General features: G+C 38.4%; 1 protein-coding gene across 2 annotated transcripts in view; it reads left to right on the forward strand.

Moving 5' to 3' along the window:
• ppp1r12c (protein phosphatase 1, regulatory subunit 12C) overlaps positions 1–19,386 on the forward strand; it is a 34,250-nt gene that overhangs the window by 12,587 nt on the left and 2,277 nt on the right. Inside the window, exons 9-19 of one of the 2 annotated variants that reach the window (XM_041785879.1) lie at positions 337–449; positions 545–612; positions 3,534–3,664; positions 3,825–3,912; positions 6,961–7,072; positions 10,319–10,431; positions 13,480–13,532; positions 13,818–13,857; positions 14,071–14,184; positions 14,505–14,555; positions 17,382–17,432. In XM_041785879.1, coding sequence (XP_041641813.1) covers positions 337–449; positions 545–612; positions 3,534–3,664; positions 3,825–3,912; positions 6,961–7,072; positions 10,319–10,431; positions 13,480–13,532; positions 13,818–13,857; positions 14,071–14,184; positions 14,505–14,555; positions 17,382–17,432 — 934 coding nt within the window. The remainder of the gene's footprint in view (positions 1–336; positions 450–544; positions 613–3,533; positions 3,665–3,824; positions 3,913–6,960; positions 7,073–10,318; positions 10,432–13,479; positions 13,533–13,817; positions 13,858–14,070; positions 14,185–14,504; positions 14,556–17,381; positions 17,433–19,386) is intronic. The other variant, XM_041785880.1, reaches the window with a different exon arrangement.

The following is a 19,386-nucleotide window of genomic DNA, read 5'->3' on the forward strand; positions in this document are numbered from 1 at the left end:
AGCCAAATGCAGGAGGAAATTTTCACTCATGAAGACAGTTTAAATCTTTTAAGAAATACAAAACCTAAATCTTCTTTTTTTTGTTCTTTGAGACCCCCAACACAGACTGCATCTTACATGCTGATGTGATATATTACAATGTGGATTTTATGGTAAACAACAGAGCAAAATGATCAGACTATACAAAACGACGTTAATGTCTCCAACAAACAGATTGTAATAAACCAACTTGCACTGAGACGGAATAAAATCAAGGTGCTTAGAGACTGTCCTTAAGAGATGTCAGCCTATAAAATTGCTCATTTCCTTTATCTTTCTGTACTTTATGTCCTCCAGGAGCTCAGTCTGCAGGATGAGCAGTAAAGAAAAGATGAATGTGCAGGACCAGTCTAAAGAGAGGGGAGTTTCCGGAGGCCTTGAGCTGAATGAGGAGAAAGACAGCAGTCCAGGTAAACCAGTCTTAATGTTTTAAAGAAAGCAGTACTTACTCTTTACCTATTTCTAGTTTTACTGATTTCAAAAGATGCTGGTTTTGTTTCTACAGAAAGCTCCACTGTGTCCAGTCCAGACACTGAGAGTGTGACGACATCTACAGTCAGCCCTGCTGACAAGGTACAGATCACACAGAAGTTTTTTTCAGGGAAATTATGGCAGAATGCACATGATGAAGTGAAATGTTGACAAAGAATGAAATGAAACATACCCAAAGAGGCAGGAAGTTTCATGCTCACTGACAGTTTTTGCTCTTAAACATTTTTTCTCCATAAGATAGTTATGATGGTACAAAAAGCAACCTGCACGATTCATTAGCCCCTGTCTTCAACATTAACATGTTTTCTGTAAGGCTTAGAAAGCGGAAATGATTGACTGATTCTCAACATTCTAGTGCATCACTAGCTTTTACCTGGTTTTCAGTATAGCCTGGTGTGTTCGCTCAAGTATAGTTTATTTCATCTCATGTGATCATGATACCAGAACTTCTTTGTAAGGATAGTGGTAAAAATCTAAAGCTTGTTTTTTTTACACTGCAGCCTACACTGTAGTTCCATGTTGCCCTGAACCCTACATAAAGGCCAGTTTAATTGCTGACATTCACATCCTTAAAATGTAGCTTTGAATCAAAACAACACATCCCGCATACCCTGTGATTAGCCTGCTTGTTTGCACTGGGGACTGTCAGCCTCTCAGTATGTCTAAAAAATAAATGGCTGCAGACGCCAATAAAACTAGTGAAATCTAGTTGCCAACATCCAAAAATACCAGACATGCATTTCCATGCTTCTTGCAGCTGAATAATGTGAAATGTTCCCAGTCCTCTGCCTGAGCTGATTAGTTAGTTAGTTTCCATCTTCTCTGATGCTTCCTCCTCGTCTTCTAACTGCACTATTATAAACTGCTGCTCAATATCTGTCTGCTCCAACATTATATAATATGTGCACTTTCTATTGCCATATTTTCCTGTATACAAACAAGCAGGAAATGTGATGACAGGACCAGGAAATGGCATAATACCACACTGCTGATAGGTGTTTAGGCGGAGTATCGCAAAGCAATGTGGCCACACCAATGCACAAGCGTATGGTTCTCACAACAGGGCAGGCCACTGTGGCTTAGCTAAGAAGTTGACTCAACACACCAGGCCTCAAGATAGCAATATACCACTGAAACAGAAGTAGAGGTTTTTGGCACACAGTTTTGTGAAATTTTGGTTTTTGATTACCAAAAAATGTATGCTGACTCCTTGCACATTGGCTTAGTAGAAGTACACAAAATTTTGACATTGGATTTGTACAATTTAAAATGTTTTTCAGTAGGACTGAAGGATTTGGAAAAATAATGTAATTGCATTTTCCCCCCAATATTGCAATCGCAATTTAATATATCATTATTGTTATGTTCCTCATCTGATGTATTTTTCAGCAAACACAACTAAAACATCATTCTACACAGGGCTGAACGATTTAGAAATAATATCTCATTGCAGTTATTTTGGCTCATCTTAAAATGCAATATTAATTGTTGTGTTGGTGTCATTTTTATACATTTTCATTTTAAATAAAAAGACATGCAAAAATAAGGAAAGTAAGATTTTTTTTGCAAACTATTCTAGAAAAAATTAACACTTGAGTGTTTGCATGATGTGTATAGAAGCATCTATGCTGCAAAACAGTTGTGCTAAACTGGCGTTTTGAGGCATATTGCAGGATAAAGAAACATTTTACCATCTGTGGTCTGAAAATTGCAGAATGACATTTTGCTGTTTAATCTAAATTTCCATTAATTGCCTAGCACTAGTTTGCAGTAGCGTAATCTTACTACACTGCTAGGCTGTGCCATAATCTAATCCAATTAAAGGCTAAAATTATTTTTGTATTTAGTCGTACCTGAAAGGTTTACAAAAATGCCCACAGAAAGGCCTTGAAGTTGAGATTAGTGTCATCATTGCACTTTGTAGAAGTACTTTTATTGTCAAAAAACAGAAGAACTTGTGTTTTGGTAAATAATAAGTTATTTTAAAAGCAGTACTGTACATACTACAGGTTTTATATTTCTTATGCTGCTAGTAGTTGTACATCTTGAGTTGAGAAATACACACATCGGAACTATCGTTATTCTCTGCGTTTTCCATGATAACCAAGCAAGTAGACTCATGATACCATATATGTATTATATAGTAATCATAGTATTTTCAGCATAATCACAATTGCCCATTATAACCCAATCGTGCAGCACTAGTCTGAAGGAGGTTGCCTGCAGTTTTTGATAGATTCATTCAGTACCCTTGCATTACAGAGTAGTCAGCTCTGTTTAAAGCGGTGAAACTTTTCAGTACCATTGATCATAAAGAATAAAGCAGATTATTGCATTTTTAAACAAGTTGTGTCAAAAAAATATTGATGCACTTAATATATACACATATTTTTGAAGATATATTTTGGGGCTTTTTATGCCTTTGTTGAACGACGAAAGAAGGACAGTGGATAGAGTCAGAAACATGCAGGGAAAGGACCCACAGGGGTGCGACCTAACTACTAGGCCATCTGCGCCCCATGCAGTTAATATTTTAATTAGCCATAAAAAATATAAACCTTAGTTTGAATGGACTAAAATGTATTCTGTAATTTCTATTAACCCATGAAAACTTTAATTTTCTCACAAGTATGGTCTAAAGAAAATGTATTACTGAAAGCAACATTGTCACTGACAAGCCACATGAAAAGCTAGAATGTGGTCATTTGTAATGTATGTACAAGTTCAAAACAGCCGTTATGATTACTTTTCCTCCGAAGAAAAGGTGTTTTCTGTTTAACAGGTTTCTAATGAGCTCATTTCATCTGAGTTTTAGCCCACAGGACTGATTACAGATACAGTACATGGATATGTGTTGAGGTTCACATGTGATGGCTTTTTGCTGTGATTAAAACATGTCAACAAAAGAGAGAATAATTGAATTTATCTTTCATCAGTTATATTTCTTAATCGGCCACCATTGATCACTGTACAGTTTTGGGGTTTCTCTCTTGTGACTTCAGACACCAGAGGAGAAAGATGAGGTGGAGAAGGAGCAGGACAAAGCGAACCGTACAGCCAGAGTCCAACCCACTCCACAGACGAGGGATGGTGTGGCTGAGAGCCCAAATACCCCAAACACAGACAGGCGCAAGTAAGGAGACTTTACTTAACTCACTTTTACTTTGTAATGTACCAAATGTTCTCCTCAGTTTAATTTTTTTTTTCCTCCTGATGTTACATTATACAAATGCACAGCTGTATGTTTTACTTATGCAATCAAGAGATTAATGTGAGGATGTTTGTGTGTTCAGATTCCAGGCTCCAGTCAGAGATGAAGAGTCTGAGTCTCAGAGGAAAGCTCGCTCTCGCATGATGCGCCAGTCTCGACGCTCCACTCAGGTACTGTTTACCAGGAAGAGTAACGTTAAGTTAATGTGTCATGACAGTAGCTTCATTTTCATTACAGTTTTTTCACAAAATAAAAGCAATGTTTCTTCGACTAGGTACAATTGCACTTTGAATGTGTCTCCATTAAAGGGAGTTTTGGGCATGAGCCTCTAACCTGACACACCAGATGGATTTGTTTCACACATCATTTGGTAAACCTTCCATATACAGCGTTTGGGAAAGGGCAGAGCCTTTGGGAAAAAAAAAAAAAAAACTTGGAAGGTAATTGGATGAATGTTCTGTGTGTCACATCTTTACGGGCCAATCAGAGCAACAAAACACGTGATGTTGTAGCCCCAAACCGAGGTGCGCCGCTACAGAGCCATGGCGACTGTAGACATGTCAGTACATGACTTTTGTCGTTTTTGAAAAGAAAACAGCTCAATGCTGTTCTTTGTTATTCTTTTAGCGAAGAAATATCGTCAAGTTCTGATAAAAGTTACGCTTTAGCAGCATCCATGCTAATCTTTCCCGCCATAATTGCACCAGCCTCTTCTCACTACTTGCATACATCTTGACTCTGCCGTGCCCTAAAGCACTGCCCCTCGACGCTGATTGGTCCAGTCACTTTCTAACCGGGCCCAGATGGTTCAGATGGGAGCTTTGCAAGATGGATTTGCCAGTAAGAGACAGAAACGGGGGAATCCATCTGCTTTGCAAGGTTAATAAGCCTCATCATTCTCGTAAAATTTCATCTCACGAGACCCCGCTGCAAGGAAGCTGGATACTGAAAACCTGTTGCATGTTGATACAGTTATGATTACGTCTACAGCGGTTGTCTTAATAATTTTGAACAAAAGACAAATGCAAGGGATGATAGTTCAGAGGCAAATTCCGTATGTAAGGCAAAAGCCACATCTAAGGGTGTAAGTAGGATGTTAAGAAAAGTCTCTGTCTCCTCTTCTGTCCACACGTACCACGCCATGTTGTCTTAGAGTTACTGGTCATGTGACACCATATGTTACATCCTGTGACGTGTAAATGCGGAAAAAGTGTTTCCATTGCACTTGTGCGATATATTTCTATAATGAAATGTCTGAAAAACCTCCTAATGAGAGCGCTAAAACTTTTTAGTGATATTTGAGAGGTTTTTTCAAAATTCAGGTGTTTTCATTTTCAGTTTTTTGTTGCACTATTTAGATTTTGCACTTTTATAAGGGTAATGGAAATGCAGCTAGTGTTAGTACAACTCATGCTGTTGTTGCAATGCTGTAATTTCTGTGTAAAGAAAAACAGTGTTCCATAGAGTAGGGCTGTCATGATACCCAAATGCCAAACTTTGATAAAATACTAGTGAGAATCAGTTACTATGAATACCTGTTTCAATACAGCAATGGAAATAAACGTTGTCCTCTCTCTAATAAAGGCACGAAAAAGCCCAAAAATAAATCTTTAAAAAAACAAACAAACAAAAAAATGGTATCAAAGAGTATTAAAAACTCATTATCCAGACTGCAGATGTTTGTTGCTTGTTCATTGTTCTTATCAAAAAGACTGATCAGTATTTAGGCTAAAAAAAAAATCATATTTGCTCTACTCTTAATAAATCAATCAATTTTTTATTTTTATGGTGTAATTTAATAACCAACATTATTTCAAGACACAAAGAAGGTAGGTCTAGACCATACTCAAGAGAATTCTTTATTGAATGTACACGAGATGCAATAAAATCAACTCAACTCATCACTCCTTAGTGTCTTAAAATTTTGTTGAAAATCCTTTAGGCCCAACTGAATTCAAAGAGTACAGACTAAAGAAGAGGCTCCCTACCTTTTTTTTCTCAGGGTCCCCCTTGCTCGTACCAATTAAAATGTAAGCCCCAATGGAACCCTCTTAAAAATTTCTTTGAGAAAATCCCTATAAGTATCTATTATTTTGACGGTGTATCACGGCCACTCTAACAAATAAAGAGGATCTTTTGATTTTTGAGAAAGATAAAGTTTTAAAGGGCGCTAATAGAAAAAAAAAAACACAAAAAAACAATGCACCATAATTTTTTTACTGTAGAAGTTGTGAATTGTTTAGAACCAAAATGTAGATTTTTTTTTTTTAGATTAATTCAAAATCTCCTATTAGCTGGAAGAATATCCTACCTGATTAAGCTGATCTCCTTGTACAGGTACTTCAGCTGAGAGCCTTATTAAAGTGGTACTTCTTCCTGGGACTGATCAATAAGAAAGTATTTGTGATAATAGCCCAGAATCAACACATTATCATTGTCATCTGGACTTAGAGGAGATATTACTGTAAACTTTTAATGTGTCAAATTCACAACTTTCTAAACCTTTTTTCTCTTAAATTTACAGATTAATAAACCCAGTAATCATCAATTTTGTTTCTTGTAAATATACAACTTTACAATCTCAATTTTTTTTTTTTTCTCAAAAATTTCAACTTTTTTTCTCAGTGACGAACAGAACCTCTTAATTTTTTAATCTTTCAGGGTGGCCTTGAAATGCCATAATGCACATTTTCTTTCTAATGATAATGTTTTTTAAAAGAAATATATGAACATCTAACTTTATGAATGTCAGAGCACACCACCGCCCCCCCAGCACCAGACCTGGGGTCAGACCCCACATCAGGAACCACTGGTCTAAAGCCTGCTTCAGCTCACAAGTCTCCTTGTGAAGCTTTCATGTATCTGTATAAAGAAGTCTGAAACCAGAATTAGGAAATACTGTAGTTGTTCTGATGTTTATCTTTGTTCAAGGAGATTTTCTTGTGATACAGTCTGGTGAACTTTATATTTCTGTGATCAGCAGAAAAAAATGTAATGCAGCCTGCCTTACAACCCAAAATCTATATTGGCACAAAAGTCTCCTTATCTTACACATGCACATGTGGAAGAGAACTGTCTGAAGTGGAGTGACTGTTAGCTCATTATCATTCTGCACAATGCAAAATGGCAGATAATCTATCACGTCAACATCTTTTAATTCTCGAGGGAGTGCAGAAAGTGTGTAACAGGGTGTTTTTGTTTTTGTGTTGTGCTCACAGGGTGTGACTCTGACAGATCTGAAAGAAGCAGAAAAGACTGTGACTAAAGCTGCAGACCATCGCAACATCCAACCTGTCAGCCCCATTGTTACTGTGACTCCTGCTGAAAGGGGTAAGTGGGGTAAAACTTCATCAGACACTTCTGCTTCTCTGTATTAGCAAAGTTAGCTGTGACCATGTGAGTGACCATGTTCACAAAAAAATGCAAAAATGACATAAATGACAAAATTTGGAACAGTCAATTTACACAGGAATAAAACCTCAGATGTTCTCCATAGTCAGAAAGGGTTGGAAGAATCTAGACTACTGTCCTTATCCTTCCTCGTTTCAAAGCATAAAAGTGCTGAACTTCTACAATGGCATGCCAACCATTTTATCTTTTACTACAGAGCCATGCTGTGAACTATGTGCAGAATGGTTTGTCATTATCTTGATGAAAAAGAAAAGTCTTCACAGAGAAAGATGTCTATCTGGCAGCATGTGTTGCCACTAAAACAGTATCAGCATTAACATGATGGTTTGTTCAGGGTCTGTGTCCATTGTGTTGCGCGAAAAGGGATGGGATTTTACAGTAGTTTGAGAGCTCGAGCATCTGCACAGCCTTGTAAACCAGTGACTCGCTAATTCTAATTGGTGGCCGCAAAGTTTTCTGTGGTGTGCTGCTCATATGCAGAGCAGCAGCTGCTATGAAGTAGTCCAGTTGAAGGAGAAAGCGCCCTGTTAATGCTCCTGACACTTTAAAACCATTTGTATGGCGGCTAGTAAAGAAATGGTTGACAACCCCCACCACCAGTGATCATTTGAGCCACACATTACCTGCAGACTAAGGAAAATAAATCATTTGTGATATAAATCCTCTGCTGCTAAATACTAGTTCATTGTCACAGTAAGAAGAATAGTGTTTAATTAGTGCTTGCAAAGCAATGATGTGCGTCAACTTTCCCTCCTCTCCTTAACCTTGCAAAGCAGATGGATTGGCCCATTTCTGTGTTTCTCACTGGCGAATCCATCTTGCAAAGCTCCCATCTGAACAGATTGGGTACGGTTAGACAGTGACAGGACCAATCAGGAGTAAAAGGCAGTACTTTTGGGCATAGTGGATCGTAACGTAAGGAAGCAGTGGCAAGAGGCCGGTGCAATTATGGCGGAAGAGATTAGCGTGGATGTTGCTAAAGTGCCAGTGTCAGAACGTGCTGACATTTCTTTGTTAAAAGAAGAACAAAGTACAGTAGTGAGCTGTTTTCTTTTCAAAGACAACAAAAGTCGTGTACCCCTACAGTCGCCATTGTTCCCGTTATGCAGTTCTCTATGGCATTTACTCCTCCGTAGCGACGCACACATATGGTGTCATTTGTTTTGTTGCTCTGATTGGCCTCTAAAAATGTGACAGACAGAACAATCATCCAATCACCTTCCTTTTTTTCAAAGGCTCTGCCCTTTCCCAAACGCTGTCTATGGGAGGTTTACCAGATGGATGTGTGAAACAAATCCATCTGGCATGTCAGGTTATCCTCTCCTCTCCTCAATGCCTCTGTTTATCTCGCATTGTCGCTCGTCTATCAGATGTTGACTGCATGTCACATCAATCAGAAACTAACTGTGAGTAAGCTGTACACTGCTGTGATAAACTTAGTAGAATAAACTCAGCCACAGAATGCTTTAAATGTTCCAAACAGTGGAGATAAAGTTGCTAAAAGGCATCCCTTACATGCTCTAGGCTAAGTGAAAGAGATGTGTGTTATGTATCCAACACTGTCAGCCCACATAAAAAAAAACCATGACAAAATGATTTCACACAAAAATATCCTGCAGATTATAGCAAATATGTTATTGACAAGCAGACATGTATGTGTTTGAAATGGTGATTATCCCTAATAGATGATGAGAAATAGTTTATTTAAAGTGATGCAGCCTTTTAAATGTTAGTCTGTTTTACTCACATTTTAAAACTATTTTTCAAAAAAGATGGTTCAGGCTTATCGGATTACTTGATTTTTTTTTTTTCATTGGAATTATAGCAATAGGAGGTGAGGTAATGAGGATGTTACACACCATTAACATGAATGAATATTTGGTTTGAAGTGCTGTTAAATGCATGTTGAGTCTTGGCAGGACAAGACAAACTATATGTTTGCAGTGATATTCAGTGCAAGGGTATTAATAGTTAAAACTGCTCAAAAGGGACCTGCATTCTTTGCATTTTATGTCTTTCACTTGAATTCGCTTGAACATGGCCCATGTCCCCAGTGAAGCCAAAACTACAAGAAGTGGTTTGCTGACCATGGTGTTACTGTGTTTGATTGGCCCTGACCTGACCCCCACAGGGGTTTCTCTGGGTAAATGTCAAGAGGAAGATGAGAGACACCAGACTCTACAATACAGACGAGCAGAAGCAACCTGGGCTTCATAACATACCAGCAGTGCCACAGACTGGTTGCCTCCATGTCATGTTGCATTGGCGCAGTAATTTGTGCAGAAGAAGCTCCAACACATTGCACAGTGCATAAATAAGCGTGATTTTCCAGAAGGTCAACATTTCTGTATTATAAATCCTTTTTGGGACTGATGCTTTGTGATATTTGTGGTAGATCTTTTTGAGCATCAACATTAAAATTAAAAAGACTTCAACTTCTTCACTTCTTAATGACGAATCTAGAATATATGGAAATTTCACTTCTTGAATTCAATCACAGGAGAAATAAACTTTTACATGCACCTGTATATACATGTAATCCCATCTACTGAATTATTGTGGCTTAACACAGACTGCTAAAGGTCTCATATTTAAACCATTTTTTCCTATATATTTTGGGCTTACACAGTTTAGTCACCACATTTAAATGATTTTTTTATAAAGAAGTGATAAATTGGTTGTTGAACTCTTAAAGTGTGGTAAGCAGCAGTTTATCAGTCACATCCTGTGACCAGAAATCCCTCCTCTGTTTACTGAAATACAAGACTGCTAAATAAAAACAGATTGTAGTTTTTGGGTGGAGAAGGAAATGAGGGTTTCTCACTTTATCTCCGAGGGCTAATGTTGTTAAGCGTAGAGTATTAGGTGTGGTTCATCTGACAGGGCTACTTTATACTCATACTGCCGTTGTGTGTATCTTTAGAGCACACAGCTTCGCCTCTCCACTCCTGAGTATTTTTTCCCATGTGATGTATTTAAACGGCAACATGATAAATAAATCATCTGTCAAACTAAACAATAATGCAGTTAACAAATCAAACCTTCTTCATATTGTATGGATATTTATTCTTCTTTGGGTCTCAGCTGTGGGTTTATGCCATTATTAGTCAGATTTTTGTCTCAAACCTAAAGGAGTGTTTTTCTGTCGTCCTTTATTTATTTCAGATACAGACCCAGTGAAGCCTGCAGAGCCGGAGGGAGAAAAGCGCCTGGGAGTAAAGGACAGGAGGAGAGGGAGGAAGGAGAGACGCTCCACAGGCATCATTCAGCCAGGAGAGGTGAGAGCCTTACCTCATCACAAACAAGGCAGAAAGATAACCACAAATTAGATAGACGGTTTCTGCTAAACAGGCGAAAGCAGAAGCTTGCTGTACTGCTAAAAACAGTTCAGTTTTCTTTCAGTGTTACTGCTCTACATGGATACTTAAAGCAGAGTAAATGACAGCTGATCCAGTTCCTGCTAGTCATAATGTCACTGAATATTGAAACAAACTATCTTTTTGTTACTTTTACAGACAAACTTTTACTGACCATTATATTCCAGCCAGGGGCTATTTAATTACAAATTCAACTGGGCCAAATTTTAAAATCAAGAAATGTAGCTGGGCTAGACATGCTCGGCTCCCAGTAAGCAGCTGGTAATGTGAAATTTTGGACCAATGCATATCAATTTGATGAAAAATATGCACTTTTTATTCATATACTCCCTTTTAAATTTGGCAACATGACAAAAGCACATAAAAAGTGCTCAAAAAACACAACAACAGAGCTGTATTTGAACATAACCTGGGGTAGCAAAAATGTTTTTCTCCTCTTGAATAAAAATAAAATAAATAGAATGAAAAAAAATTTAAATGAAATTCTGTAAATAATAATTTTGGTCACATCTTACCCAGGCATTTCTTAAAGTGCATAAAAACTGAATTAGCACAGTTGTAGATAAGATTGAAAAGGAAATGTTTTATACTCTGTATCTTGGGGCTACTTCTGTCTGCCACGCTTCAGAGCAACGCAGTGCAACAGTAGGTAGACTGTTGTTAGGCTGTGCAGAGTGTTGCATTAATGGTCTTAAATACTGTGAGAATTTATGAAAACTCATGAAACAGGTTGCCCTCTACATCTCTGGCATGACCACAGGCTGGGCCACTTGGGGGTTGGTTCTGGGCCACATGTAGCCCCCAGGCTGCTAATTCAATAGGCCTGTTCTATCCTTTATAATTGATACAGGGGTAGAGCAACATGGCTGAGAGGCCATGCTTGAGAAATCCTGAAGCACTAAATGCTAACACTTTCCAAGTATCCAGCTGGAGTACCAGCTAATTAAATTTGGGAAATTGAGTCTTCATAAGCTTGACAAAATTACGGGATTTTGTGATGTAACAAAATGATGCCAAGGGATAATTCAGAACTTTTTTTTTTGAGAAAACAACCAAATACTTTAGGATGAACTCAAACAGAAACCAGGTGGCATAAATATGCAGACCCCTGGACTACCACCTTTTGATTGTATTACAGCATTCTGTCTTTTTAAATAGGAATCTTTGATAGGGATGAGTACCAATATCTGGTGCCAACACGTCCAATACGTACCAAGCCGGATCAAAACACAGGTTTCTGTGCTTCTTTTCTGTACCTTACCACCTCAAAGTGACCCCCTGCCATTTCAAATTAAAGGCACAGAACACCGTCTGGAATTAATGTAATTTATGTAGGCCCACACTTGTTTTATTTTGGATGTCTTTTATTGAATCATTTTAGCACAGCCACAGAGTATACATTCTGTCTTTATCTGAAGAAGTCACAACTGTTAATTTAATTATTGATTTTTTTTTAGGCCTATTGTACAAAGACAGCTATTATTCATGTGCCTTCTTTAATGTTTAAATTGATTTATCTAAGTGCCACTGTTATAGTGCAAAAATAGTATTGTTATTGCTGATCATTGAAATTCTGTTTCACAAAATTCCCTCTCTTTGATGATCTGGATGGATTATTATTGGGTTATACTGTTGGTGGAGGGGGGTGGAGAATATTGATGATCGATGGCCTTTAATATAGGAGAGTCAACTCAATAGGCAAGCTCATCTCTGCAGAAAATGATCAGACCAGGCAGGAACTTTAAGCATTAACCCTGTCCTTTCTATGTTGTTTCTTTGATTTGTCAGTCTCTGTATGAAACGTTTTTAAAGGCTGAAAGCAGACAGCGATGCTCTCTGTCCCATCAACAGATGTCTGTGTCCTGCAGCTGGCTGTTCCTCAGTCATGCATAATGTGTGTTCATTAGTGTCAGAGCAGGGGTGAATGTAGACTCTTTGGTTGCAAACTTAAGGCTCCTACTTATGAAGGGGAGAAAATTAAGTTTGTGTGCACAAAAACAATGGATCATTAATTATAATAATTATTATGGCTAGAAATTCCTAAGAAATGTTTGAAATGTGAGCTCCTTGTCCTCAAATTTAATATATTGCTAAATTTGTAGTTTAATTGTCTTTGCAATCATCAGTGTTTTTTAAAGTTGGCTGTTATCTTTTTTCCCTCCTGAAAGTATCATTTCAGGCACTGTTCTGGAACCGGTACCATTTCAAAAGTATCAATTTAGCACCAGTTTTGTAAAAAAAAAAAACAACCCAAGTCTTATCACAGTAGCCTACTTCAACTTGGTATAATTTTCCCGCTCTGCAAGGATGCTGAAAATCTGTCAGATAACGAGGGTGTTTCCTGTGCTCAGCACTCCTCAGGTCACCCTACAAATTTTCAGCCGGATTCAGGTCAAGACTTTGGCCAGGCCAACCCAAAACTTTTATCTTCTCCTTTTGAAACCTTTCGTTTGTCGATTTAGATATATGCTTTTGATTGTTGTCATGCTGAAAGATGCAGAGTGACACAAACACTAACACAACAACCACATAAACACAAGTGTACAGTGCTCACTCGCTCTGTCGCTTCTCATTCAGGTCACCATGCCAGACACAAACACGTCCCTGAAGCACTCGTTTAAAATCCATGTTTGTTTTTTAAATTAAGTTAATTTATTTTGACAAGGACAGTTTATATTATTCAATATTTCTATAAAGATGCCAGAGTTGGCCAAAAAGCTAGTTTCCATCTGCAGTCCCTGGCCAGACTTTACATTTGGCTCCATAACAATACAAAATATTACAAGGGAAGAAAAACAGAGTAAACAGAGTGTAAGCAATGCCCTTCAATGAAAACCAGGGCCACTTTTAGACCTCCGTAGTGTTGTATGTTGAATCTGGTTGGTTGAATAAGTTATAAGAGACTGGTAATTGCTATTATGGTCTCATATGAAGTGATTTTGTTTTCAGAATGAAGATGACGATGCTCAGTGGGAGGAAACAGACAGTCACAGTACTGCCAAGTGAGTCTCTTTCTTTAAGTTATTGTGATTTTTTTAAAATTTAGAATCTGCTGATATTGGATGTGTGTGTTCTAGCTCTCCTTTCAGTGGGGGAATCAGGATTTGTAGGCTGCTATCATGTCATGACTTGTGTTCACTCCAAACAGCCCTGCTAGGGCTGCAGGGGCAGACTTCTAATTAGTATGTAGACCTGCTGGTCCGCCATGAAGTAGTCTACCAGAATGTGTATCATTTTGAAATACATGAATGTTAACTCAAAGCTTCAAATGTTTTGTGTCTCTGCAGCGAGAGTGAACTGGAAGACCCTACAGCCGGCTACAGATCGGTACGTGTCTGACCCTCTATTGTAGCTAAAGAGTTGCACATTCCTAAAAAACACACCTGAGGGCTTAAAGCCAAGATCAGGGCAGGAACGATACACAACAGGCTTTGAGAAAAACGAACAGAAACCCCCTATAGGCTGAGCTGTAGCATCATCCGAGCTGTTTCTGTTTCTTCTGCTGCTAAAGTCCTGTGCTCTTTGTTTGCTTCCTTCCAGCTGTACTTGAAGGTGCTGCAGGAGAACCTCTCTCTGAAGGACAAGCTGCAGGAGATGGAGTTGTTGTTGAGTCAAAACAAAGTGGAACTGGAGCGACTACGACAGGTTGGGCAGGTTTGGTGCTCGCTTAACCTTTTAATAGTGTGTGTGTTTGTGACATAATCAACCAAGGCTTAAAATATAGATGCTGACGTGTACCTGAGTCAGCTTTATCAAGAAGAGTGTGGGAATATCTTGGAAAACAAAACAAGACATCCTTCAACAGTTGTTTACTCATGATTTCACCTGGTAGCCTTTGTTGTTGTTTAATCTTGATAATACCACCCACATTTTTAAATCAAAATTTAAAGTTTGGTGTCTGTTTCAGGTCTTCAGCAGCTGTAGCTCCCAAGTCACATGATTAAAGTTTGTAAATTAAAACTTTTCTGTTTCAGAGTCAAGAAGGCAGCACAGAGAGGCCGGCTCTTCTGGAACTGGAGCGATTTGTAAGTGTCCGTCTTTCCAGAACTATTACAATGCATATTAATGTTACACTTTTCTCAGTCCATGAGGAGAGGATTAGAATGCAGACCTTTTTTTTAGAAGACAAGTTAATTTAATTGGTATTTTAACAATTGTTTTATCGTGCTTGTTTTCATCCTGAAAAAAATTAGTTAACAAGGAATGTGCACATGGCCAATTCATGAGGTTTTGCAAAGTTATGATCCATTACACAGATAATAGATTTTGACTATTATTTTCTTTGTTATAAATTGTTATTAAAAAAGAAAACATGAGAGGACATGCAATTGCACAGAGGTAGAGGGAAAAGAAACAAGAACTTTATTTGATCATCCCTCCTACTGTAACTCAGTTTATTGTTGGGTGGTAAACCAGTATCAATTCCATCTCCGGTAAAATTTCTGCCACAGTATGTACTTTTGCAACACCTTCATCCCCGGTTTAAATGCTTGGGCTGTTACGGTGCACACGTGAGGTATAAACAATGTCACTGTACTGCATAACTAAGTGATATCAGAATCAGAATCTTTATTGTCATTGTACACAAGTACAACTAAATTGTGCGCAGTTCCATTCAGTGCAAAAGAAATGTATAAACAAAAACAAGGTATTCTAATAAATAATGTTATGTTGTGAGGTGGAATGAGTCACTGGTTAGTGTTCATTTATTATTGCAGCTGCTATGTATGTGTCAGTTATGTCAGATATGTGTCAGTCATCAGCATATTTTGCTCCGACTCAAGAAAAGCCAGGTAACAATCCAGACATCACCTGTTTGTTTTCCTGTTATTAATGTAAAGCACAATGACATTTCCAAGGCATGTTCCCTCCTCCTGAAGTTTGGTGCCGGTAATAACAGCAACATGAAGCAAGTGTTCACTTTAAGAAGCAGCTCTGTCATCTTGTCGTTACAATGTCCTCCAAAAGATGATCTCCTGGGGCCTCATTTATAAAACTGTGCAAGGGAAAGATCACTACAGCTGGCGTACGCCGGAAACACAGGAAATGCGTGCGCACAAAAACTTTCAGATTTATAACAGAGTGCGCACGCACGTCCTCCACCTGTTTCCATCTATAAATCACAATCAACTCTAAAGTTGTCGCACGTGAGGGAACGCGTTGCCCCGCCCATATGGTGCCTATAAAAGGTCAGGTGAACACCCTGGATGAATATTCAATGATATCAGTTTCACGATGGACCAAGACGGAAAACGAGCGAAAAAAAGAAATTCCACTCAATGTGAGGTTGCGATATTAATAGGAGAGGTGGACACACGCAGAGTCTTATTTTATGGGCACAGTTTGGGCATCACTAATGCCAGAAAGGCAAAAAAATGGAAACATGTGGCTGATGCTGTAAATAACATTGCCTCAGAGGGTCGGACTGTGGCTGAAGTAAAAAAGAAATGGTTCGACATGAAAGTGGAGGCGAAAAGGTGCATCGCTCTCCATAGAAAGAGTGTCTGTGTAACAGGTGAGGGAAAGGGCACACCGGAGCTCACCCCCACAGATGACAAGCTGGCAGGGATCATTGGGGAATCCCTCCTGAGCGATGTGGTGACAGAGGCAGAGGGGGACACGGATGCACCAAATGCGCCAGAAGCGATCATGTCATTGATCATGTCATTTTAATTACAATAATTACAAATGTAAAACTTTATTTGCATGGCACATTTTGGGAGCACGGTTACTGTCCGCCTTATTGTTTATGTGAATGGATATCATAATAACATGTAGGGTTTGTTTCACAATGACAGAACGTGATTGATTCAATAATAAAGGCTATGTGTGTGGGCACGAGCGCGTGCGTTTGCGCACTCCCTCAGGCATCAATGTAAAGTTTTCTTTTTTTTTTTTTTTTCGTTTTTGCAAATATATCCCTCATATATATGTGTTGTGAAATGTGTAATATTCGATTATTTCACAAAAATGTATCAATTTCACTTTAGTCTTCATTTCATCCTTCTACTGTTGAGGTCAGTTTCCCGTTTATCCAGATATTTTGCGTACGACAGGGTCAGAGCTGCCGTGGAGGTGCGTACATTTTCCCGTCAAGTTTGTTTTTTATAAATCCCAAACATTGCTTACAAGTGGCGTACGCTTTCTTTTGTGCGTACACAGCGATTATAAATGAGGCCCCTGGTGTTATTTTTCCTGCTTTTTTGTCTTTTGTTAATCTCATCCCTGGAAATCTTTTCCCTGACAACCTGAAAGGTCTGCATGCTTCATAACCCACAAGTAAATCAGACATGTATGCCTGCCCAAGACCGTTAAAAGCTTTACTAACAAGTTATGGAATTAAAAATTGTATCCAGGCTGCAGCATTCATAACCACCTTTCCTTGTCTGATTACTCTTTATACACAGACATGTGGCAGAAATATTGCACTGCTCTGATCTAAAAGAAACACATGCTGTATCTTGATACATATTTGAGGTGATGGTAGATCTGTTTTTTTTGAAGATGTAGCTGTTAAAATCTACAGTGTCAAAAACAACACCTAGATTTCTAGCTTGCTTTGTGGATTTTAGCGGCAGACATTTAAGATGAGACCTAACTTCAGCTTTAAGTCAAACTGGGTCTCCATTTCCTGTTCTGAGGTTCATTCTGAGCTGTATAGGTTGGTGTGCAAACATGTCTTTGTAAGGTGTGACCTGAGAATGACTGCAGGCTACCACCTTCACAGTTCAGCAGAGCATGCAAGAGATGTGTCAAATGTATCTGCAGAGTGTGCTCATTGTTCTGTAAAATGATGCAGGGGAAATGTTTGCTCTCACAGTCAGCGTGTAATGTTGATCTTGTGTTCACAGGAGAAGCTGAACCTCCAGAGGAAAGCTGTGGAGCTCGAGGATGAGCTGAAGGTATGTATGTTCAGCTTAACGCTGATAATGTACTTGACTATAAGGAATTTGTATTTTAGAAGCAAAAAGCTCTTTGATTTGATAAACACTGATTTTATAAGACAAAAATATCAAAAGTTCCCCACCAAACTTTTTAGATACAAGACAAAAACACTGAAAACCAAAAATATGATGTTGGAAGTAAATTCTATTCTTACTTCAATTCATCTGTTTCTAAAATCATGTTGTCCATCTTTGACCTGGATAAATGAATTTTTATAAGAGCACAGTGACCTCTTGTGGCTGTTGTAGAAGTTAAAAGCACCACTTTTCTGAGTAGCTGTTTCTCATTGCTGGTTTGAAAGGGGATGGTATTTCATGTATCAGAAATAATTGCTCAACAATAATTGTCCTGTATATATTTTATTAGTTCTTTATACTTCACAAGTATTGCATTAAATTATACTTTTAAACAACACTGTAAAATCCAAATTTATTAAGAAAAAATCCTCAGTTTTTTTCTGACAAGAATCTTAGATTGACCCTTTTGGTGCTGCTGTCAGCTCATGGTTTAAAGGGATATTTCAGTACTTTTGGAGGTGGGTTGTATAAGGTACTTGGGGACAGTAGTGCCATTAGCCTCCTGTGATTACAGAGAGCCAGAGATGCACAACAGTCCAAGTCAAGTCTCAAGTCTCCAGTGGTAGTAATGAGCTTTTTATGATCTGCTTCTGACTCAGCCTTGCCTTCAATACGAGTAGGGGCGCTCCAAGGAAAAATGGTTGGGAACCACTGCTCTAATATCTTTGGCTGATTTGGATCTTTACTGCGCCGACCTGCTGATATCAGGTTAAAAAAAAAAAAAAAAGCTGCAGTGGGTTTCATGAACATTTCTAATTTTCACTCAGACATATCTTCACCAGAGAATGTTGAGTCCTCTCCTCTATCCTCCTTTAAACTTCTTTTATCATTTATGGTGTAAGTGTCTTTATGTGTAAAATAAAGCTTCAAAATACATAAAATTATCTGTTAAATAACAGATAACTTAGATTTGCTGCATTAAGTTTAAACGAGATTCAATCATCTGTTTTTAACTCAGTGTTTTTTAATTTGTTCAGCTGAAATTTCCTGGACTCTTACGTTACTAAATGATCAGTTACAGCCTTTTATTCATCCGTTTCTCACTGCCTTGATGAACTGTATTCAAAGTTTCAGTGTTCCCATCGTCTTTCATAACTGTTAATTATCAATAAATAGCACATTTATTATATTCCCTGCTCATAAAGATGTGTCAAACGTTTGAGTAATGGTTTCTTAACAACACATATGCAAAAATTTTAACATTTTTTTTGTCCCACATAATAAAATATTAAGGGAAAATTAACCAAATCATAGTTTAACAGCACACATCCGCGGCCCCTGTGAGCGGCACAGACGCACACACAGCTGGAGCACACACATAGAAACAGTGCTGATGTGCTGATCCTCCGTTACCTGGGGGGGCTTTAAGGCAGGGGGAGAAAGTTTAGGTCTGTGTTTATCCTCCGGTTAATCTGAAGGATATCATGTGGCGGCAGGAAAATCATGATGGAAAAATAAAAAACGAAGATTGTGCAAGAGTCCCAAATCACGAGTCCAAGCTGAGTCTAGCCAGCATCTTTTGCACCTGAGTCCAAGTCGAGTCCCAAGTCACTGATGTGTATGACTTAAGTGAGACTAAGTCGAAGTCATGGACTCAAATCCCCATCTCTGCAGTGAACATCACCCCTTCAAACAGGGCAAGCTTCTAGAACAGGGGTCATCAAGTACATTTGTACAAGGGCCAGATTTAGTCCCAACAGAAACTCTGGGGGCCGGACATACAAGTACAAAAAAATTAAATATTTTGGTCTGGCTTACAAATTATTGTAGTAGTATTTGTCTTTTCTTTCAAAACACAGGACATTTTAATGGCTTACCAGTGAGATCTATCCCT

The sequence above is a fragment of the Cheilinus undulatus genome, linkage group 4 (assembly GCF_018320785.1).
Source record: "Cheilinus undulatus linkage group 4, ASM1832078v1, whole genome shotgun sequence".
Lineage (NCBI taxonomy): Eukaryota > Metazoa > Chordata > Actinopteri > Labriformes > Labridae > Cheilinus > Cheilinus undulatus.